This window comes from Aristolochia californica, unplaced genomic scaffold (assembly GCF_029961685.1).
Source record: "Aristolochia californica isolate CCGP_79_NKW_82.1479 unplaced genomic scaffold, dmAriCali1.0.hap1 SCAF_3, whole genome shotgun sequence".
Lineage (NCBI taxonomy): Eukaryota > Viridiplantae > Streptophyta > Magnoliopsida > Piperales > Aristolochiaceae > Aristolochia > Aristolochia californica.
In genome coordinates this window covers 12,064,127-12,088,869 of record NW_027181992.1, presented here as the reverse complement: position 1 = coordinate 12,088,869, position 24,743 = coordinate 12,064,127, and the positions used below count along the sequence as shown (strand labels likewise).

Here is a 24,743-nt window from a genome sequence, read left to right as displayed (position 1 = left end):
GCCAAATAATTATAAAATCCTAAGTATTAAGGGAAAAAATAATGAGATTTTGCATTCTCATCAAATTTTCCCACATTTATATTTTGCACGTTCTCTGGTAAAACTCAAATTCACTTTCCCAAAAACACCAAGGTTGTAACGCCATCAACAAAGAACAACCAAACTCTTCAAAACTCATAACATATCATGAACAAACATTCTTAAACAACTTACAATTACTTAGAAAGCATTTTCATTCAAAGATGGAGTAAACTAAATAAGTAGACCTCACAGAAATAAACACTCGACTCTCATATGTTTCAAGGGTATGTGTTTCTCTCTAATTCATTCCAATGGAAATGATATACCATAGGATTGCATATATTCTCAGTCTCCACCACTCAGATCACATGCATAACATGAATCATAAGGACTTTTCAAGGGTTGTAACGGGGTTTAAGATCAAGGTGGAAAATATTTGGGAATGTAGCTCAAAAGCCATCGAAACTAGTCAAGCAAAAATGAATCAACTCAAGCTCGAATATATAAGACATGTAAAACCAATCACTCCACTCAACAACTTCTTCAATTTTTATCTATCTCGTGTAAATAAACCCTTTTCTTTGAATTTTAGGAGGAATTCTGAACATGGACAATTTGTAACTTTAAAAGTCATTCCCTCCATTTCCTTTCTTCTTTTATTTTTCTCTTTTTTTTTAATTTTTTTTCCAAAAATTACACTAACAATGGAACCCATAAATTGAGGATGAAAACATGTTCCATTTCACCAGTCATAGCCATACCACAAATCCAGACACCCCCATACTTATTTCTTGCACACCCATACGAATCATAAGGATGAACAATGCTCCACTAGTTCTACGGCTTGGGTAAAGGTTTTTTTTTTCAGGTTAAAAGCTTGTAATGTGCGTTCACAATAATAATAATAATAATAATAAAGCTCAAAGTGGTTCAACAAAAGGAAAAAAATTAATTACAAGGTAGGCTATTTGGCTTATGTAATCATGTTCATGCATGAATATCTCTCATGAAAGAAAATGGTGAGACTGATATGGATGTGTCAATCTAAAGGCTCAAAATCTCACCAACTTTTGTATACCAAATTTAGTCACTACCATCCTCATAGAAAATAACTAGACTAATTAATTCATAGTTGGAAGATTACTTATTCAATCATGTTATGAATCTTTCAAGAGCCTAATTTAATCTTGCTCATGACATACAGAAAAAAAACATTAAAAACCACAAAAACAAAGATTTTTTTTTTTTGGATTTACAAAATTAAAACACAACCTAAATCCCCTCCCCCACACTTAGAACTTACATTGTCCCATATTTAAGGTGAAATATAAAGAGAAGGCAAAAATAACCAAAATATAAATGCAAAAATAAAAATAAAAATGAACGAACTCCCCTTGGGTTGCCTCCCAAGCAACGCATTTTTTTATTGTCATTGGCTCGACTCAATGCTTCCTTCTTCAACTAGTATAAATTGAATCCTTAAGATCCAATGTTGCCACATTCTCCACTTGGAAACCTTCGTAGAAAGGTTTAAGTCTATGGTCATTCACCTTGAACACTTTGGAAGTTGCTAAACTTTGAATTTCAACTGCACCATGAGGAAAAACATTAGTAACAACAAATGGTCCAATCCAACGAGAACGCAATTTACCCGAAAATAAATGAAATTGTGAATGATATAGAAGGAATTTTTTACCAACTTTAAACTCCTTCCTAGAGATCATCTTGTCATGAAAAGCCTGTCTTTTCCTTGTAAATCCTTGCACTTCCATAGGCATCATTGCGAATTTCATCTAACTCTTATAGTTGCAACTTCCTGTGTTCTCCACTTTCATCCATCTTCATGTTGACACTCTTTATAGCCCAATAAGTCTTGTGTTCTAACTCAATCGGAAGGTGGCATGGTTTCCCAAACACCAACCGAAAAGGTGACATACCAATGGGCGTCTTATACACAGTCCTATATGCCCACAAGGCATCATCCAAGTGAAAACTCCAATCTTTTCTACTTGGATTGACCGTTTTTCAATGATGGACTTGATCTCTCGATTTGACACTTCCACTTGTCCACTAGTTTGCAGATGATAGGCAGTTGACACCTTGTGTGTCACATGGTACTTTCTCAAAAAAGTCTCCACAATTCGATTGCAAAAGTGAGTGCCTCAATCACTTATTAGAGCTCTTGGAATTCCATACCTGGAGAATATGGTAAACTTGATAAAATTTGTAACAACTTTAGAATCATCAATCCTGGTAGCCTTAGCTCCCACCTTTTTCGAAACATAATCAACAACAACCAATATGTAAACATAACCAAAAGATACAGGGAACGGTCCCATGAAATCGATGCCCCAAACATAAAAAATTTGACAAATTATTATGGGGGTTTGTGGCATCTCTTTCCTTTGGGATATATTACCTATCTTTTGACAATGTTCTCATGACTTACAAAAAGAATATGAATCTCGGAATAAAGACGGCCAATAGAAACCATAATCTAGCACTTTTCTCACCTTCCTCTTAGCTCCAAAGTGACCTCCACAAGCATAATAATGACAAAAGGTGAGAACAGAAATAATTTCATTTTCAGGAACACACCTTCTTATCACTTGATCTACACAATGCTTCCATAAGTATGGGTCATCCCACACATAGTATTAGGCATTACTCTTGACCTTATCTCTTTGAACCCTAGACAAACCAGGAGGTAACATATAAGTAACCAAATAATTTACAATATTCGTATACCAAGGTAATGTCACACTCGTGGAGAGTAATTGCTTATCAGGGAAGGTTTCCTACAAATGAAGTTCATCCTGGACATGAACTAAACGACTCAAATGATCTGCGACATGATTTTTTGTCCCTCTTTTGTCTTTGATCTCCAAATCAAATTCACTCAAGAGAAGTATCCATCTTATTAATCTTTATTTTGCCTCTTTCTTCGTCATCAAATAACGGAGTGCTGCATGATCAGAGTAAACAATGACTTTAGTACCAAGCAAATAAGATCGAAACTTTTCTAAAGCAAAAACAACAGCTAAAAGTTCTTTTCCAGTGGTAGAATAATTTCTCTGGGCATCATTCAAAGTTCTGGAAGCATAATAAATGATATGGGATGCGTTTCCAATTCTTTGACCCAAAATGGGGCCTCCTGCATAATCACTTGCATCGTACATTATCTCAAAAGGAACATTCCAGTCTGGGGGTTGGATAACTGGGGTAGAATTCAACAGTTTCGTCAACTTATCAAACACTTTTTTGCACGCCTCATCGAACTCAAAAGTCACATCCTTTTGTAGCAACTTGCACATGGGTAATGCTATTTTGGAGAAGTCCTTGATGAATCTGCGGTCAAAACCTGCATCTCCAAGAAAAGAACGAACTTCCCGCACACTAGTGGGATAAGGTAAAGATTGAATAATATCAATTTTAGCTTTGTCTACCTTCATTCCCATAGATGAAATAACATGACCCAAAACTATGCCTTGTTTAACCATAAAAGGATATTTTTTAGAATTTAACACAAGGTTAATTTCTATGCATCTTTGAAGAACAAGTATCAAAGGAGTCTCCATAAACTATGAAATCATCCATAAAGACTTCTATGATATGCTCAATATAATCTGAAAATATGCTAACTATACACCTTTGAAAAGTGGTTGGAGCATTGCAAAGGCCAAAGGGCATGCGACGATATGCAAAAGTCTCGAATGGGCATGTAAAAGTCGTCTTTTCTTGATCCTCTGGAGCAATTGCAACCTAAAAATAACCTAAATAACCATCAAGAAAACAATAGTAAGAATGATCAACTAACCTTTCAACCATTTGATCAATAAAAGGCAAAGGGAAGTGGTCCTTGTGGGTTACAACATTTAATTTTTTATAATCTATACAAACCACTTGAAATGGGCTGACCTAAGTGCTATCCGAAATAGGATAAATCACTCCAAATTCAAGAAGTTTGAGGATCTCCTTCTTCACTACATCCATCATGAGTGGGTTCAATCTTCTTTACGGTCGACGGGAAGGTTTTGCTCCCTATTCAAGTAAGATATGATGCATGCATGTAGACGGGTTAATCCCTTTAATATCTACAATTGTCCAACCAATAGCCGTCTTATGCTCCTTAAGGACATGCACAAGCTTTTCTTCTTGCGGTGCACTAAGTTTACTGGAGATGATCACTGATAACGTTCTTGCATCTCCAAGGAACATGTACTTGAGGTGACTGGGGAGAGGCTTCAATCTGGAGTGGGATCCTACAAAACAGAGGGAAAAGGCCTCTCGTTAGAAACTGGTAATGTAATATAAAGAACGTTACCTGACTGATGTAATTGCGGAATATTATTCAACGTTGTAACAGTTTCTTGTAAATCAGAAACTCAAGGCTTAACTCCTTGTTCTCTTTCTCAAGATACTTACTAATGGCAACTTCCAATTCATCTTTTCCATCAAGTTCAAAAACTTTTTGTATGAAAGAATCAATCACATCAATAGAATAAACAAGATTATCATCACCAAGATATTTCATGACATCATAAATGTTAAACTTAACAATTTCACCATCAAATTCCATGGTAAGTGTGCCACTATGAACATCTATCTTAGTCTTGGATATCTTTAAGAACGGTCTTCCTAACAAAAGAGGAGCAGTTTGGTCACCATTTTCTATATCAACCACATAGAAATCAGTAGGGAAAATCAAATCATTAACTTGCACAAGAACATCCTCAACTACACCCTTAGGATATGCATTAGATCTATCAACCAATTGAATCACAACACCAGTTTTATTCAAAGGTCCAAGTTTCAAAGAAGCATATATAGAATATGGTATGACATTAATCGAAGCTCCTCAATCTATCATGGCCTTCTCAAATTTGGTGTAACCTAATGAACAAGGGATAATAAACATACCTGGATCTTTGTACTTCGTAGGGAATTTTCTTTGAATAATTGCAGAAACATTCTCCCCTACTCTTACCTTCTCACATCCTTTAATTTTATGGTCCTTTTAATTGTGCACAGTTCTTTCAAGAATTTAGCATAACGAGGCACTTGTTTAATAGCATCTAAATGTGGAATATTTACCTCACATCTACAGAAAGTCTCATATAAATCTTTATTTTACTCATCTTTTCTAGAATCTGCTAAAGCCTAAGGAAAAGGAAGAATTGGTTTATAATCAGAAAGAGGTGGAAACTCACACTTAGGTACGTCATCATCATTGGGAGCGTTTCTGTCTGCAACGACGTTTTTCTCCTTTTCTTGCTTTGACGATGTAGGGGCTGCCTTTACCGGAATCTCAACCTCTTTACCACTTCTCAAAACGATTGCACTTGCATTTTCTCTTGAATTTACTACCATTTGAGAGGGTAATTTCTCCGAACTTTGCACCTCTAGCCGACTAATTGCAGTTGCCATCTAGCCCATTTGATTGACCAAACTTTGAATACTAGCCCTTGCCTCTTGCTGAAATTGTTTCGTCTCTTGTTGAAATTTCAATGTATTAGTGGCAAGAGACTTAACAATATCTTCTAAAGACATACTAGAATTGGAAGTTTGGCCCGGTTGTTGTCTAGGGGGATATGGCTACTTATATTGCTGGTAACTTTGGTGATTTTTAGTTGTGGGCTGATTAACTTGGGGATTCACATAACTAATGTTGGGATGATCCCTCCAACCCATGTTATACGTTTTCAAATAGGGATCATACTTTTTTTTGTGGTTGTCCAGAAAAACCACATGCCGCATTCACTTGCTTAGTGGGCTCCTCTTGAAGAGTTGGGCAAATATTGGTTGGATGTCCTACTACTGAACAAATCCCACAAGCCTTCGTTGTTTGCCTATTACCTATAGCCATTTGATGAACAAGAGAAGTTAGACTCGCAATTTTTGTTCAAGGGAGGAAATATTTACCTCTTTAACATTCTTAGATGGAAGGTCAAGCCTAATGCCAAATTGTTGAGAATTGGCCGCCATATTTGCAATCATGTTTCTCGCGGCCTCGAGAGTTTTATCCACCAAAGCTCCTCCACTAGCAGGAGCAATCATGCTCCTATCAGTGGGTAGAAGACCCTCATAGAAATATTGGATAAGAAGTTGCTCACTCATCTGATGATGGGGGCATCTTGCACATAATTTCCTGAAACGTTTCCAGTATTCATGTAGGGACTCTCCGTTATGCTGCCTTACACCACAAAATTCTTTCTGAATGTTGGATGCCCTTGAAGCTGGCAAATATTTCTCCAAAAATAATCTCTTCATCTCATCCCATGTTGTAATACTCCCAAAGGGTAGATAATAGCACCAATTCTTAACTGAATCCTTCAAAGAAAATGGAAAGGCTCGTATTTTAATTTGATCTTCAATCACCCTGTGGGTTTCATACTCGTGTATACCACATGAAACTCCTTTAGATGCTTGTGAGGATCTTTACCTGCAAGACCATGAAAAGTGGGCAAGAGATGTAATAGTCCAGATTTTAATTCAAATATAGTAGTAGCATCTAAATTAGGGAACGTTATGCATAAAGGTTGTTGATTCAAATCAGGGCTGCAAGCTCGATTTCAAAGTTTGATTTCAAGCCATGACTTCTTCCTCCTCTAAATCAGATTCACTATCAAATGGGAAATCAAGAGTTAGATTGTTCTCTTCATAATTCCTCCGAGTTTATCTCCTTAACTTGCGCAAAGTTCTCTCTTTTTTTGGATCACACTGTAAATCACCTTGATTAGAAGATCGAGTTACAGTCATAAACAATCAAGGGAACTCTAATAAAACATGAAAAACAAATCAGGAAAAATCTAGAATAACAAAAAAAAATAAAAATTCTATACTAAAACACAAAAAATAAAATAAAATGACTAAACACCCTACAAAACAGTGGAATTTGGCTTCGGGAGGGGGTTCGTGGATCCAAAGGATCAACTACTATTGCTCAGAACGTCGTTTACCTTCAAAATACCAAGCCCTAGTCCTATTGGAGTCAGAATTGTGCCAAAACTATAATTAGGAAAAACAAACGATTTTTTCCTTTTTTATTTTTCAAAAATTTCAAGAACGAAATAAGGATTAGGAGAAGCACAAAAATCAACTAGAATCACTCCCCGGAAATGGCGCCAAAATTTGGTGTGTTGTCACAGGCAACTAAAAATAAAACCTATACTCCTAAAAATATATGTAGCAATGCGAGTAAGGATCATTCCCACGAAGAGTGATTAATCTAATTTTATGCTCCGTGAAGAAGGTGGGGGAGTCTGAGTATAACAAAAAAAAATTTAAGAAAAACAAATAAGAAATAATTCAAAATAAAGGATCATAATCAATCAAAAGAACAAACCTTGGTGTAAGTCAACATCCACCATCAAAATTTCACAACTGATCATCGATGCAAGTATATATCAATTCACACTTAAGTATTCACTATTGGAATTATCTTCCTATCTCTCCTTAGTCGTAGTTAATTAGAAAATAATGGAAGATGGGCTCCAGTCCACACGACCAAGGAAGACCCACATATCGAAGAGTATTATATGATGAGCCCAAGCACATAAGAAGTAGGACCCACCATGATTACCACGAGCTGGCATCCTTATCACATAAGTTGGAAGATCAAGAAGGACTCACAAAGATAACCACGATCTTCTTTATCTTATGGTCACGTCATATAAGAGTTCTAGTTTGAGATATGTTTATCTTCTATTTATATTGTGTTATTTAATTATGCTAAGGCTTATCCTTGAGTGTTAAATTTTGGGAGTAATTGGGACAAAGGTAGTTTTATTGTAATTGGACTTTACTACCTTCCTTTATTATAAATAGAGGTTCATGTACTCTGATTATAATAAGTTAATGAAGTCAATGAAGCATTTCTCTTTTCCATAAAATCAACATAGTATCATAACAGGTTTTGCGAGTTGACTTGGTCAACTCACAGAGATAATGAGATCCTTTTCTCTAAACCCTAAACCCTAAGTCTAGGTTCGTAGTTTTTTTTTTAGTCCCTACACCGTAGGTTGCTTTGCATGTTTCATCTCTATAATGAGGTTTTAATATTGAAAAGTATATATTTTCAGAAAGATATTTGAGTCTAATTTCCAAGGAAAATGACATTTTCCAATTGGAGTTATCTACAAAGAGAAATTTATATTTTAATGAGCGAAGGTCAGATTACAAAAGAGGTTAAAGCAGCAGCAGAAAGCTTCAACTTTCGAGGTATTTTATGTTATACAAACGAGAGTTTATATGGATATATATATATATATATATATATATATATATATATATATATATATATATATATATCAAACGAAATATGTATAAGTCTATTCTCTTACATATTCAACTAATTTTCAATCGGATTTATCTACAAAGATAAATTGATATTTGAAACATCGAAGGTCAGATTGAAAAAAAAGTCTAAGTCTATTTTCCTACCTATTCAACCAATTCTAGATCTGAGTTTTTTATAATAAGTTATTAATCTTGGAAGAGTCAATGATCATGTTGGAAAAAAAGGAGAAATAATACTTAGTTCGGCCAGATGTCAAAAACTGAAATCTATCAGATTATTTATCTTCTGATAATTATATTTTATGAAGAGAAGTTATACTTGGATGAAATGTATTTAATTCTAGTTTCAGAAGGAAAAAATTTCATGTCAATTTGTTCTATATTTAAATATATATTCTCATTGGAAGAATCAAAGGTGGTATTCTGTTGTATTGAAAAATCCGAATTTATGCCCATTATTTTGCATCACTTTTTTAGTTGATATATGAGGAAAATATCTCACTTCTTCCTTATTTGAGGTCTTATTTATTATTTGGGCTTATTTCTACATCTATGATATTTGGTTCAAGCTGGGATCACTGCCTTTACATTCCAGCTTAAGGGGGAGAAGTTGAAGAAGTACAAGAAATATGTATTCTATTCCATATGTTGTGGATAAGTTTATGTGACCAAAATATTCAAGAAAGGGGGAGCACTAAAGATGAACCTTCTGCATCTAAGAAAAAATATTTATATTGGATTATGATTATTTCATGGATCCTTCTACAAGGTTTTGTTGGAAGATAGGGCCCAAGCTCACTCGACCAAGGAAGACCCACATATCTAAGAGTATTATAAGATGAGTCACACGACCAAAGAAGGCCCAAAAATGGGCCCAAGCCTATAAGAAGTAGGACCCACCATGATTACCACAAACTAACATCCTTATCACATAGGTTGGAAGATCAATCACATAAGTTGGAAGATCAAGAAGGGCTCACAAAGGCATATTTATCCTATGGTCACATCCTAGAAGAGTTTTAGTTTGAGTTATGTTTGTCTTTTATCTATATTGATTTATTTAAGTATGCTAGGACTAATCTTTGTGTTAGAGTTTGGGTGTAATTGGGACAAAGGTAGTTTTATTGTAATTGGACTCTACTACCTTCCTCTATTAATAATAGAGACTCATATACTCTGATTATAATAAGTTTATGAGGTCAATGAAGTATTTCTCTTTTTCATAAATTCAACATGGTATCAAATCAGATTCTGTGAGTTGACGTGGTCAACCCATAGAGGTAATGTGATCCTTTTCTCTAAACCCTAAACCCAATGTCTAGGTTCGTAGTTTTTTTTTTCAGTCCCTGCACCCGTAGTTTTCTTTACGTTTTTTACCTCTATAAGAGTTTTTTCTGTTATAGCCCACATGGATTCGTAGGGAGGAAGAAGAGGAAGACGAAGATCAAGCCAAAGGGAAGCTTGAAAACCCTAGGTTCGTTAAGGAGAATGCACACCCTGAGCTCGTTGAGGAGAGCTCTAAGTCTGTTTAACCTAAAATCAATGCTTAACTTTCTCATTACTCTTACCCCTTAAATAGGGTTCACCCTTACAAAGTTTACGATAAAATATTAAAAAAATACCCCTATAAATGAAATATTCTAATATGGCCTATTAATTCTTTAACTGAAATAAAATAAAGTAAATTAAAAAAATAATTAAAATAATAATGTTATTGTGTGCCATAACATTACCCCCCCCCCCCCCCCCCCCCTCTCCTTGGAAAAAAGAGTTTGTCTTCAATCTCGAAGGTAGGGTCTTTATGCTGACGTCTCCACCTGGTAGCATCCGTGGTAGTTGTGTCCGCCCTCTGGACTCCCAAAACTGGAGCATTCCACCCTAGTATCAAATGTTTTTTTTTTTTTTTTTTTGCCTGTTGCCTCCTCTCTATCTCTCTTCAACCCCACTTGGACCATTGTCTCTACTGCTGCTTGCACTCTAGAGGCCTCTCTTGGCCTTCCCCATGGGGTATTCCCCTCTTCACCTTTCGTCCAGCAAATACCTTCTTCGGCCTGTTTTTGGCAGCAGTGTCCTCTTCATAATCATCATCGTCAGCAACATCTTCATCATCTTCATCCCCTTCCCTTTCTATATCATCAAACTTGTCACCTTGAACAACCTCTCCCGTAAACCATGAGACAGCATGTGGGATAATTTTGTCTCTGACGGTGGATCCAATATCATAATCTTGTTCCATTTGATTCTGAAGTTGTTCAGCGGTCTCTTCATCACTATCATCATCACCCGGGAATTGTGAAGGACTGAAGAAATTAAAGAAATTTTTACACTTTTCAGTTTTTGTGATGGGTTTGGTGTTCTTTGATCCCTCTAGGCTTCTTCAAAACCTTCTGTGTCAAGCTCTTCCCTGGAAGCCATTGAATCTATGTCCCTATCGCTTTCTCTAAAATGGGTTTATCCTCATCTCTCATGTGATAAGTTTTGACCAAGACAGTATTTATAAAATATGGATTGGGATAACAAAAAAAACTCCAGTTTGCAGCCCTTGGCATTATCAATCCTAGACCACTGATATCTTTCAAATATTTAAGAGCCCCTTCATCACGCTCTTGTATCTCCTCTGCAAGCATTTCAATAGTTTTCACCGCCGTAAGCCAGAAATTGGAAACACCTTTCTCTTCAACTGCATTTTCTTCTCCCGAAACCTCCTCAATGGGTTCTGTAGATTCTTTAATTTCAATTACTCCAGGTACTATCTCATATCTCTCGGTATATATTGAGTCATAAAGTTTCTGGTACTTGGCTGCAAGAGCTGCTCTCTCCTCAAAAATTTTTGCCTCAAACTCATCATGTTGTTTTTGAATGTTGTTAGGAACAAAACCTTTCAACATTATTCTTTGAAGCATTTCCGAAATTTCATCATATATGTGTTTGGACAGAGAATAGTTATTATCTTCATCAAGGAATTCATAAATCACCCCATCCACCTCAATCATACGACAGCCTGGAGACTTCTTAATTCCTCTTTCCTTTATCTTTTTTCTCACCTTTGACGTTTCAATTCCAGACCATGAACAGAAAAAATACACTCTTCCAATCACAGATTGATCAACTGCAGCACCTGCTAACATAAGAGTTCCTGCAGTGGTTCAAGTGCCACCCCCGAAGCATAAGCACTAGACTCAGCACCAATGGAATCATACTTCCCTTTTCCAGCACTCTGGGTTAGTGCCTTGATTGCATGCAAATAGCCATCTACATCCTCAAGAAGCACCTCGGCTGGGCTGGCTAGCGGCAGTGTATGCTGGACTGCCACATGAGCCTTGTTTGCTTGGCTGGCTGGCAGCAGTGTATGCTGGACAGCCACAACAGCCTGGTTTGCTTGGCTGGCTAGCAGCAATGTATGCTGGACTGCCATAGCAGCCTTGTTTGCTTGGGTGGCTGGCAGCAGTGTATGCTGGACTGCCACAACACTCAACTGGGTTAAGAGAGCCTTTTCTGGGTTTAAAGAACTCAATGTAATGGAACTTCCTCGCTGCCCATAAACACCTCCTCAACTGGGTTAGGAGAGCCTTTTATAGGTTTAAAGAACTCAATGTAATGGAACTTCCTCGCTACCCATAAACACCGCCATACTGCTAGCCTAAATATGGACCTATCAGTAGTCTTATTTCCAACTTGTGTTCACAGAGCTAGACAACAGTAATCACTGCAGCATGTCCCTGATACTCATCAGCTATAGATGCACCCTGTGATTCATTTCCATTTTCTTCTACATTTTACTGGTGTTGCTCATCTGCATCACTTCTAACCGGTTTTATTTTTTTTCTGTTGAACCCATTGTTGCATTGCCACCACAGTAGCAATTTGAAAATTTGGAAGTAGCTCTCCTACCCACCCCAAGATGCAACAGCAGCAGAAATATGAAACTGTTAAACCCATTGCTGCATTGCCACTACAGCAGCAATTTGAAAAAATGGAAGTGGCTGTCCTGCCCACCCCAAGAATGCAACATCAGCAAAAATTTGAAATTTTTGAAACCATTGCTGCATTGCCACCACAGCAGCAATCCCATTCGTTTATAGAAATAGGATTACCACCAGATGTTACACTGAGCAACCCAAGTTTGATTATCTCCCTGGCAAGTACTGAAACTGTTGCAGTCCCATCACCAGCAGAGTCATTGGTTTTATTTGCAACCTCCCTAATCAAACTCGCAACAACATTCTCCATAGCATCTGGAAGCTCAATAGCTCGAGCAACATCTTCTGCCTTCTCAAATTGAACAAATCCAAAACATTTGGATTTCTCATCTCCTGCTCTCATTATTAAAGACATGGAACCTCAAAAATGAAGCCCCACATTTTCAATTTGCCAACGAACCCACATACAGTGACTGTGCTCATCAAAAGAAAAATATAGCCCCCAAAAAAATAAAAAAATTCAGCAGTCCTCATAAAATTAATTTTATGAATCCCGGCATCCCCAAAAAAATTCATCTCAAAATTCATACACCCAAGCCGGAATTCCAGCAATTAGGGAGTGGTTCTCTGCTTCAGGGAACAGAGAAGTTGCTTCCCAATTTTTGAGCAGTGTGGCTGTTGCTCAGGCCCTTGGAGCCCCATCAACGCCATGGAATACTCTTGTTTACCTAAAAATCGATGGCGTTTCTGAAACTTACCCCAAAATACGTTGACGTTGGTTCCCCATGGACTACCGAGAGAGAGATTGAGAGTGAGCGTGAGAATCCGAAAGCCAAAGCCCCCCGGATTTGTTTCCACCAGTGCCTCTTTTTTTCCCGGTGGCGCATAGCAGCAAATCGTGGTCGAAATTTAGAACCTTTCTGCTCAACAATGAACAGGTCTTTTGGTTCCGCTACCGCAAAGTCGGTCTTCAGATTTGAGTCATCAAATCATCCAGTTCCATTTTTTTCGTCACCTGTGGAAGATGTGTGGCCTCCAATGAGAAAGGGGTTGTGGAATACCCCTCCGATTTCCAAAAATCGGGTCCCCGCCGTCTGATTTCAGAAGTTTGGGGAGCTTTTCTGAGATAGAGAGCACTCAAATTTCATGCGTCTTCTGTTCGGGAAGACGTATGACGTCCAATGGAAAAGGATTTGATGTTGAACCTCATTCCAGATTTTTCAATGAAGGGTGTATTGAATACCCTTCCGATTTCGAAAATTCTGAGTCCTCAATTTCGGATGTCACCGCCACTGGAGAGACCGAGGGCTCTCTGATTTCTGGTGTCCCCTGTCCGTTTGAGCCAGCGTCTTGAGTGACTGCGGCAGCTAGTTGCTTCCTATCATAACATTCAATGGAATCTGCACACCATTCATGTATTATTTCCAATTCGTTGTCGTGCTCAAAGATTTGAGGTCATATGACCTTTTCTGCTGCAGCGAGTTGCTTCCTTGCATAAAAATTTCTAATGGAAGTTGCACACCATTCATGTATTCTTTCCAATTCGTCGCGTTGTTCACGTATATCTTCTGATTCTTTGCGCAGGGCCATCCATTTTTTGTGGGATATAGAATAGTTCATTGTGTTACTGCTCTGATACAAGTTGTTATAGCTCCGGATCTGACACATGGATTCGTAGGGAGGAAAAAGAGGAAAACGAAGATCAAGCCAAAGGGAAGCTTGAAAACCCTAGGTTCATTAAAGAGAACGCACACCTTGAGCTCGTTGAGGAGAGCTCTAAGCCTGTTTCACCTAAAATCAATTCTTAACTTTCTCATTACTCTTACCCCTTAAATAGGGTTCACCCTTACAAGGTTTAAGATAAAAAATTATAAAAATACCCCTATAAATGAAATATTCCAAAAATACCCTTATGGCCTATTAATTCTTTAACTGAAATAAAATAAATTAAATTAAAGAAAAATAATTTAAATTATAATTTTATTGTGTACATAACATTTTTATATTGCAAATTATATATTGATAGAAATATATTTGAGTCTAATTTCCAACGAACAATGATTTGTTCCAATTAGAGTTATCTACATAGAGATATCGATATTTGAATGAGCGAAGGTCAGATTGCAAAAACGTTCAAGCAGCAGCAGCAGTCTCTAGATTCTGAGATATTTTTTGCTATCAAGAACTAGAATTTATATGAAGAAATATATATCAAAAGAAATATTTGTAAGTTTATTCTTTTACCTATTCAACAAATTTTTTATCTGACTTATCTATTTGAAGCAACAAAGGTCAAATTGAAAAAGAGGTTCGAGCGACAGCAGAAAACCTCAATTTTTTAGGTATTTTATGCTATCAAGAAAGAGACTTTATATGGAGAATTATATATCAAAAGAAAGATACGTAAGTCTATTTTCTTACATATTTAACCAACTCTAGGAATGATTTTTTAATAAGGAGATATTGATCTTGGAAGATTCAATGGTCATGCTGGAAAAAAAAGAGAAACAATGCTTAGTTTGGCAAGATGACAAAGACCGAAATATGTCAGATTATTTATCTTTTGATAATTATATTTTATGAATTTAAGTTATACTTGGATAAAATTTATATAAGTCTACTTTCATAATGAGAAAATTTTATGTCAATCTGATCTATATTTAAATATATATTCGCATTGGAAGAATCAAAGGTCATGCTGGTATCCTGTTACATTGAAAAATCTGAATTTAAGCCGATTGTTTTGTGTCACTCTTTGACTTGCTATATCAGGAAAATATCTCACTTTTCCCTGGTTTGAGGGCTTATTACTAGATCTCTGTTATTCGGATTTATTGATACATCTATTATAGTTGGTTCAAGCTGGGATCACTGTCATTACTTCCCAACTTGAGGGGGAGAAGTACAAGAAGTACAAGAAAGAAGTATTTTATTCTATATGTTGTGGATAAATTTATGTGACCAAAATATTCAAGAAAGGGGGTGCACAAAAGATGAAGTTTCTGCATCTAAGAAAAAATATTTATATCGGATTATGATTATTTCATGGGTCCTTCTACAAGGTTTATTATTTTGGTTCATGTTATATGAGTTGGAAGATGGTCATGTTATATTCAGTTGCAGTTATTATGTCTCTTTGGGGACATTAATATTGAAGAAGGACCCACCATGATTACCCAAGCTCATAAGAAGTAGGACCCACCATGGTTACCACAAGCTGGTATCCTTATCACATAAGTTGGAAGATCAAGAAGGACTCACAAAGGCATATTTATCCTATGGTCACGTCCTAGAAGAGTTTTAGTTTGCGTTATGTTTGTCATTTATCTATATTGAATTATTTTAAGTATACTTGGACTTATCTTTAAGTGTTAGAGTTTGGGTGTAATTGGGACGAAGGTAGTTTTATTGTAATTGGACTCTACTACCTTCCTCTATTATAAATAGAAGTTTATGTACTCTGATTATAATAAGTTTATGAGGTCAATGAAGTATTTCTCTTTTTCATAAATTCAATAAGTTTATTATTTTGGTTCGTGTTATATGTGTTGGAAGATGGTCGTGTTATATTCAGTTGCAACTATTATGTCTCTTTTGGGACATTATTATTGAAGAAGAGGTGGCTTTGGTATCCTTTCTCATATCATCATTTATTTGACCCCGTAAAAAAATATCATGGTTAGGAAACCATGATGGGCCCTGTCAAAAAAATATCACGGTTAGGAAACCATGATGGGCCCTGTCAAAAAAATATCACGATTGGGAAACCATGATGGGCCCTGTCAAAAAAAATATCACGGTTAGGAAACCATGATGAAGAATACCCTGTCTAAAAATATCATGGTTGGCAATGATGCGGTCTTTACCAGCAACTTTTGGCGTCAACTATTTCATCTATGCAACACCAAGTTGAAATTCACATCCTCCTATCATCCTCAAACAGACGGCCAAACAGAAGTAGTTAACCACATTGTGGAAATGTATCTTCGTTGTCTAGTGGGCGATCATTCTAAAAACTAGGTTCAATGGCTACCATGGGCGGAATATTGTTACAACACTTCCTTCCACACCGCATTAAAATCTACTCCCTTCAATGTACTATACGGCAGAGATCCTTCTCGGCTTCTCTCGTATACTTCGATCTCCACCCGAGTGGACTCTATTGATCAAACACTCATTGAACAGAACCATGTGCTACAGAATATTTTGGATCGCCTCCTCAAAGCACAAGTTCTTATGAAAGACTTCTACGACAAGGGACACAGAGTTATCGCATACAAGGAAGGTGACTATATCTGGTTACGAATCCATCCTTACCGCCAACACTCAATAGCGGGCCAACACCGTCTTAAACTTTCTCCAAAGTACATGAGGCTTTTCTCTATTATTCGACGCATCATGTCAGTCGCCTATCAATTGCAACTTCCCGCAACGGCTAAACTTCATGATGTGTTCCATGTCTCCTTACTTAAACCCTTTCGAGGTCCACCTCCTTCGTCAATCTCGTCCCTGCCTCCGGTGGACAATGGACGGGTTATTCATACTCTAGCTACGGTATTGTGTGCCCATTGTATTAATGACCAGTGGAAGATTCTAGTACAATGGAAGGACACTGAACAAGAGGCTACTACATGGGAACAGGTCTACCCAACTTACGATCATGAGGACAAGCTTGTTCTCCATAAGGGGGGGGAGGGCGCAGATGTAGAGGACTCAATAGCTCACCGAGTCACCCAAAGGAGGCGGCAATAACTCATTGAGTTAATTACTTTTAAATTTCATATTTTATATTATTTTAAGTATATTTTTTCATTAAATATGTAAGGATCCAGGTCACAGGGGCAGAATTGTCAATTTAAGCCCTAAAACTCTAATGATATAAAACCCTATTTAGAGGGTAGAGAAATAGAAGAAAGACAAGCATTGAATTAGGTTAAACAGGGTTTGGAGTTCTCCTTGATGAGCTCTAGGGTTTTGGAGGTCTCCTTGATGAGCTCCAGATATAGTTTCTCTCTTGATTTGGGTTTATTCTCTTTCCTTTTGAATTCTATTTGACATTGATAGTACCGAATCCAAGAGGAAGGGATTATCCTTGTTTTCGAGTTCATTCAAAGGTTGTAGCCTCCCTTACGTCCACAGCAACTAAAGGGGCTTCTTCCCTTCATTCCGAGCAAGGTTAGGGGTTTCCCAAATCCCCAACCCAAGAGCATCCTCTATGGAGGTGCTTCAGCCTTTAATCCAGCAAGGGCAGGATTAGGGACACCTAATCCCTCATACGTGAATATCAAAACTTAGCCAAGAGAGTCCTTACCCTCTCAGCAGTGAACCATCAAGGGTTCAACCCCCTTACTAGCCGAGAGTAGCAAGGGTTCTCAACCCTTACAGAGAACAGCCAAGAAAGGAGACTCCTTATCAGTCTTACCGAGAACAGCCAAAGAAAAGAGCCTCCATTCCATCCATACCAAGAGCAGCAGCTCTATTACAATGTTGGATTCTAAAATCCCACGCCAAGTTACTCGATCCATGGCTAGGGACTATAACAATAGACAAGGACATGGAAAAAATTTAAAGGATGAGAATAAATAAAATCAAAGGACACATGGAGATTAGATGCAAAATACAAGATTTTTACCTTTGCAAAGACTTATGGCTAAATGTGATGGAACTAGACTTGCAGATAAAGAGGAAGATAGTTGATCTAGAGAAGAGACCTCAGGAGTTGGAGCTTCTAGAGGTACAGTACGTGGTAACTCACTACGAGGGCACCTGCTATAGACTTCAAGAGGTGGAGAAAGACTCGTGACTAGTGCATCCAAAACTACTACAAGAACTGGGTACCTGCTATAGACTTCAAGAGGTGGAGAAAGACCTGTGACTAGTGCATCCAAAACTGCTACAAGAACTAGACTATCGATAGAGAAATCAGATGATACATAAAACTCAACAGACGATGCAAAATATGGAGTATGCTAAAGAAAGGTTACATCAGTTGGCACCTATATCTTTTGTTGGATAGGATCATAACTCTTTTGCTAACAAGAATATCCTAGAAACACATACTTGACAGATCAAGGACACAACTTTCCGAGGAATTACCCGATACATGTACAAAATAGGTGCATCCAAATATACTATGAACAACATCAAACAACTTACAACGAGATTTTAAAACTTTTAAATGAACTTGACCATAAAAAACAAATGAGGGTATGTAATTAATTAAGAAAAAATAGGTCAAAACAGCATCTCCCCAAAGGATATAGGAACATTCATATCTAATAATAAAGTTCGAGTAACCACAAAGAGATGTCTTTTTTTATATTCTGCTACCCCATTTTGTTGAGGAAAATATGTGCAAGTTGTCTGATGAGTAATACCATTGGAAAAACAAAATGATGCAATTTTTTTATTGAGATACTCTAATCCTCTATTAGTACGAAAAACATGAATACAAACACCATACCGATACTTTGTTTCATTAAAAAAATTCAGGAATACATCAAATACTTTGGATTTCTTCTGTAGGAGATACACCCAAGTTACCTGACTAAAATCATCTATGAAAAAAACAAAATACTTGAAACCAAATGGATTGAAAACCCGACGTGGATGCCATACATTAGAATAAACTTCAAACAATTTTGATGGAACAACTAGAACTAACTAGGAAACTTGCTCGACGATGTTTTCCCAGTTGACAGGACTCACAATCAAAAGAAATATTTGTTAGCAAGGGAAAGAAATAACACAACTTATTTGGTGATATATAGCCCCAAAAGGTGCCATAAGTATGAGGAGTCTAAAGTGGTAAGTTCCATGGCTTTGGGAATAGAAACATTATCTAGCAGGTAGAGCCCTCCCTTCTCATGCTTGAAACTAATTGTTCTCTTCATTTGCAAGTCCTACAAAAAATACAAGAAGTAAGAGAATAAGTTATTGAGCAATTTAAAGACTTACGTTACTCATAGACAAGAGATTGATTGAAAATTTTGGAACATAGAGAACTGAATTCAAAAATATTTGAGGAGTGTTATGTATAGTACTTCCCCTTGAATTGGAGAGGTGGATTCATCAGTTAAAGTAACTCGGCAATATGGAGAAGGATGAATAGACTAAAATAAGGAGGGGGACATACCTAATAGATGGGTAAATGTCCCTAAAGGAGGGGGAGAAGGGGGTGGAGGGCGGCTTCCTTTTATGATGAGAGGTTGGAGGGAGGCCCCATTTTTGGCCAACTTATTAGCATAAGAGTTTGTTGATCGGGGAACATGGATGCAAGAACATGAGATTATAGAGATCATAAAAAATAGAATACAAATTTGACCAATGTCTTTAAGGGGGCGATGCTGAGATAGAGCACCAGCTAATGACCATTTTAGAGTCACCTTCAATGAGCAAGGGGCCAGAAAAGGTGCTCTATGAAAAATATGAGACCTTGGAGATCGAGTTTGCTATTCCCATATGGCCCCGAGTAGGTGATGAGAGTAGAGTCAATTGAGTCCCAAAAGGCGCCACCAAAACCAGCCACGTTGGGGCAACCGAGATTGCTCCTGTCAAAATTAAGCTTGATGACCCCCAGAGGAGAGGGCGACCAATCGACCATGGTCGATGGTCTAGGGGGGAAGACATCAGAACAAGAATGCATCAATTGATCTGAAGGGGAACATCAGTGAGGGTAGAGAAGTATTTTCTGGTGTAGAGCCAAGAAGAGACAAGGTCATTGATGTTATTAATAGTGTCATCCACGCTACAGAATTTTTAATTGAAATCATGGTTGTTCCTTTCAAGCCAGAGGTACCAAGGAACATGAATGAGGCATGTGGAGAGGAGGAGCTTACCAATTTTTGGGAGAGAGGTCCCCAAAGCGAGTCGAAGGGTCCCAATAAGATCATGGTGGAGACCAATCTGAATGCCTCTACGCTGGAAGATAGTCATCCAAACCCTTTAGGAGTAATAGTAGTGGAGGAGGAGGTGTCTAACAAATTTCATATTCTATATTGTAAAGGGGGAAAAGGCTACATGGGCTGAGATTACCGTCTATGAAAGTTCTTATTCAGAATCGTTATCCAAATGAAAATTCTGATTTTTTTGGGAGCAGATAATTTCCAAGCAATAGCAGCATCATGTTCAGTATTGTTAGATGACCATCCTCCAATGAATGAGAAAGCTGAGGAAACCTAGAAACTACCATTTTCAGTAGGAAGCTAGATTAATTTATCAGGTAAGTGAAGTCTAATTCTGATAGAGTGAAATTTAGACATAAGTCAAGACAAATTTGTAGTTTCAACATCGTTGAGACCATGCTATTAATGAAGGTTCCAAGTATTTGAGCCCCATGCTTTAGCAACTAGAGCCTCCTCACAAAGAGTGATAAGGTAGAGAGTGTTGAAAGCTTCCATGATTGGCTTTTCTCCACACCACTAGTCCTTCCAAAAAAGAATTTTGCAGCCATTACCAATGAAAAAGTGCACAATTAACCCAGAGGGAGAAGGGGAATGAAGGACTTCCATATTGTTGACAGTCTATGGCGGTTTTGTCCCCTACTCCACCATTCACCTTGCCAATAAAGCTTATGTCAGAGTGGTTCCGTCCACTCTTGTTAGAGTTTGTGGTCTGAGTTAGGTACTTGACTTTCCACACCTTAAACGGCTAGTCTTTTCGGGTTGTATTGGCTAGGTATCTGACTCAGAACTCCGAAGTTAAGCGAGCTTGGGCAAGAGTAATTCTAGGATGAGTGACCTCTGGAAAGTACTATTTCTTAGGACTTTGACATGGTATCAGAGCTAGGCACGCCATGGCCCGCGTTCGTATTCCATGAGAAGCGGCTCCAGAATGGACGGGGCGGGTGTCAGATTGGTTCTGTCCACACTTGTTAGAGTTTGTGGTCTGAGTTAAGTACTTGGTTTTCCACACCTTAAATGTCTAGTCTTGCCTAGGACTTTGACAGTTTAGAGGTGACCATGGGTGTCCAAAGATTGTTTAGATAGGTATTAACCTTCTAGAGGCACTTGATCGGCCCCCCAGGAGAGGGCGGCATGCAAATATCATTTCAGCTAACTAGATGGTATATGAATGTGTCATCAGAGCCTCCCCAAAGGAACCTTTTTTTGATGATCTCAATGTGGTTGGAGATTGAGGTTGGGCAAGGCATGAGAGATAGGTAGTAGTTTGGGAGACCCATAACACATGAGTTGAGCAAAGTGAGTCTTCTAGCAGTTTATAGAAGTTTTCCTCGCCACGTAGCTAGCCGCTATTCAATTCTTTCCATCAGGGGGGGCGCCCAAAGATTTTTCTATGAGGGGTTAGACTCAATGGCAGAAGTAGTAGATGGTGTAGTCAATTGGCCAAGTCATTGTAGTAGCTACTGAATCTCATCATCGGAACCAATGTGAGAGGGGGCATCTCTGTCGGTGACTATGGAATTGGCCCTAGTAGGTTTATCATATTTTTTCCAACACTTATGAGAAATATGGTCAGACCAACCACAATGAATGCATTTTTTATCCCCTCTATCATTTCGACAATGACCTCAGAAAAGGAGTGACCTCTACCTTTACTACTGCTACCATGAAACAAACCCTCGGCTTACCAGCAGATGACTAAAGGTTAAGAGCGGTAACATATGATAGTACTGCATCTTTTTCAGGTTTATTCATAAAAAGCTGAAAAGTAGAACCCCAAGATACATACCTCCAGCCATGACAATCAAATTCAGGAAATTTTTAAAAAGCGTCTAGTCTATCCAAAGCTCAATTGATAGAGTCATCAAAAGAGGGAAGTCAGAACTTACAAGTTACAAATGTCTCACTATTCCTATATCTAAGGGAAAATTACCTAATAATGAGTCAACTTAAAAAAGACATTTCTAACAGACATGAGTCCTTTGGTTTAACATTGAGCATTGATCGACAAAACCTGACGCAAAAAGAAGATGCTAATTCATTTTCACGACCATGAATTCTACAGTAGGGCTTTTCACGAGGGGCCAGAATCGTGCTAATTTCTACTGGGCGGGACAATCTGTAACACCTCATGCGTGCATTACAGTATTATTATAATTTTTAGATTCAAGACATTTTCGTTTTCACATCTTCTTCTTGTCCCCCATTCATGGTGATCACTGAGAATCGGAAAAAGAAAATGCCATGTGACAGGACTAGACAATATGGACCCCCTGCACTGGCAATTATGCCCAAGCCAAACAACGGAGGACATCACCTGCTCCTCATATATCCTTCATTTGAGAATCCGTAAATGCTGAGACAAACAGAGAAGGGCTCATCTCATGTTGACCACTGCCGGTAGAACTGCATTTGAGCTTCCAGTACAAAATGACGGCCACTCACGATGCAAATCAAGAGAAGCTAGCAGTACATGATGACCCATTTATGTACTAAAACACAACTTACTCCATTAACTGCAAGAGGTGATACAAAAAAAGACGGAGAGAACAAAAGAAGAGAAAAAAGAGAAAAGAAACAAAAATGCAGGTAAAAAGGGTTACAAGTACTCGCTATATATATTGATCATCATGCCTAGAGTTTAGTTGAGTTTATTCAATTCATAGAGCTGAGTCTGAAGATTGAGAAGTGTCTAAACAAATATGGCTCCTGCGTCTCTGAGTATCTGGAAGAGACGGCCTTGTAAATGAAGGGCCATGACTCGTTCATTAGAGCCGATGAAGTTCCCTCCTATGAAGACGGCCGGCACCGGGGGCTTCCTTCCCACAAGCTTGACAAGAGCCTTCTCCAGTTCTTTCCCGTTCGGGAGCGCGTCGAGCTCGTAGACAGCGGGATATGCCCCGAGTCCGATGAAGAGCTGCTGGATGCTGTGGCACATGCAGCAGGAGCTGTAACTGAAGATCACCAATGCTTTCTGTGTCGCCAAGCTCGTTACCTTCTCCATGGCCCCAATCCCAGATGGCTTTCCTTGCTACTAGCGTGTGTACCAGAAGCTTATGCGACTGGCTGGAAATTTGAGGAAGACGATGGGTGGGGGAAAAGAAGAAAGCCCTGCTCCCTCTGACCCGAGTACTCTCGAGAGGTTTTCTTGTTTGCGATGAACTGAGCTGTGACTAGGAGGCCTTATTTATACCCGTTGAAGACTGAAAATAAATAAGCAAAAACAGGGAGCCATGTGTTCAGATATGTCAGAACGGGCTCTTCTTCATGATTCTTCAGATGAGATGGGGACCTAAAGTAAAGTCAGGTAAATCAAAATCATCAGTTTGAAGGTACGATAGAAATCGGCCGTACTCTGCTCGTCTTTTCAATCCATCAAATGGACTATACATTGGCTTGTATAGATTAGGAAGGAAGAAAGGAGGGTCCCAGATCGGAATCAGATAGAAGTACAGGGTTCTTATTGTTTCCCACGGTGTGAATCACATGCCTTGATCTTAATCATTCTGTTATCGATCCTCTTTTAGGCATCTGTTATTTGTTGTTGCACCGAAAGGAAGATTATGATTTTGATTCCAATTCACAACCATATAACACAAATCGGAATTGCTTTCCGTGAAACTGTTAGAATCTTACCGCATAGATTAGAAAATTCTCGTGCTCGTTACTCAGGTAACTAAACTCTCCAGGTAATGAACCAATTTTAACAATCCTCAGAAAAGAGAAGAAACAAGTGAAGCAGGGAAGCTTTGTTCGAGTGCATGGGTTTCATGCAGGACCACGTCAATGCGGTATCTCTCTTTTATGTTTCGACCGCATTCATTTATGTTTCTTTCTTTTTATCCATCTGAGGAGCATCTGCCGAGATGGAGAAAGACGATTGAGTTTGTCCACTCCTGACAACTTTGGCGAAATAAGATTCGCAGGGGAGATGGTTTAGCTACACGGCCGAGAAAAGTCCGAAAGAGCTGAGAGGACGAAGTTAGACGGAAGCAAGCAGCCGCAGCAGCAGCAGCAGCAGCCACTACTTTAATTTGATGAGAAACGATGGGTATCTGATGTTCAGCTTATCATCTGTATTCTTATCCGAGTACGGATTATCCGTACCTGACCCATCGATATTCTGAGAGCAATCCAGTTGATCCGCCTCGATTGTTCCCTTCTCAAGAAGGTCAAGTTAAAGTCACCTTTGGACTGCCGTAGGGTCGGATAATGCTACTGTGGCCCCTCAGTTGCTTACAGACGAGAGGAATTTTTCTGGCTGTAGTCCAAAACCCTAAATTGTTACTTTTTCAACCCCAAGATTCTCTCTTTCTTTCCTGCAGTACTCAGATACATCCTACAACATGTTGAAGGACCATACGATCATGTACAGAGAAAAATAAACAAAGGTTCGTTTACCAGAAATTAGGTTATGTGTCATCGGGAAGAAGATGATTCGTTCTTCTCTTTTGAAGCAGGAACAAATTTGGAGAATAATACGAATACGAATACGAAACGATCGGAAACGTGGTGCTGATCAAAACAATGATCACGCAGACAGAAACAGGCCTCAATGGAGAATATCTCATCCCTCTGCTTGTTACCTCTAGAAGATTTTTAT

General features: G+C 38.3%; 2 protein-coding genes and 1 pseudogene across 2 annotated transcripts; all 3 read right to left on the bottom strand.

The window, feature by feature from the left end:
* Positions 1 to 4,372: 4,372 nt before the first annotated feature.
* LOC137959360 (uncharacterized) lies at positions 4,373 to 6,291 on the bottom strand. The gene is made up of 4 exons (XM_068806760.1): positions 5,944 to 6,291; positions 5,232 to 5,448; positions 5,009 to 5,096; positions 4,373 to 4,784 (listed from the first exon to the last, which is right to left on the bottom strand). The coding sequence occupies exons 1-4, from the start codon at positions 6,289 to 6,291 to the stop codon at positions 4,373 to 4,375; spliced, it is 1,065 nt and encodes a 354-aa protein (XP_068662861.1).
* A 3,988-nt stretch (positions 6,292 to 10,279) lies between these two features.
* LOC137959359 (nucleosome assembly protein 1;2-like) lies at positions 10,280 to 11,734 on the bottom strand (annotated as a pseudogene).
* An 11,098-nt stretch (positions 11,735 to 22,832) lies between these two features.
* LOC137960631 (glutaredoxin-C1-like) lies at positions 22,833 to 23,144 on the bottom strand. The gene has a single exon (XM_068808295.1). It carries the CDS (start codon positions 23,142 to 23,144, stop codon positions 22,833 to 22,835), a length of 312 nt encoding a protein of 103 aa, XP_068664396.1.
* Positions 23,145 to 24,743: the final 1,599 nt, after the last annotated feature.

Bases quoted from the DNA above. Each gene is read 5' to 3' on its own strand.
- LOC137959360 (XM_068806760.1), bottom strand. From the start codon at position 6,291: ATGAAGAGATTATTTTTGGAGAAATATTTGCCAGCTTCAAGGGCATCC. The intron at 5,097-5,231 runs GTGAGTTTCCAC...TTCCACATTTAG, and splicing joins TGATGATGACGTACCTAAGT to ATGCTATTAAACAAGTGCCT. The intron at 4,785-5,008 runs GTAAGAGTAGGG...ATTGGTTGATAG, and splicing joins AAATTAAAGGATGTGAGAAG to ATCTAATGCATATCCTAAGG.
- LOC137960631 (XM_068808295.1), bottom strand. From the start codon at position 23,144: ATGGAGAAGGTAACGAGCTTGGCGACACAGAAAGCATTGGTGATCTTC.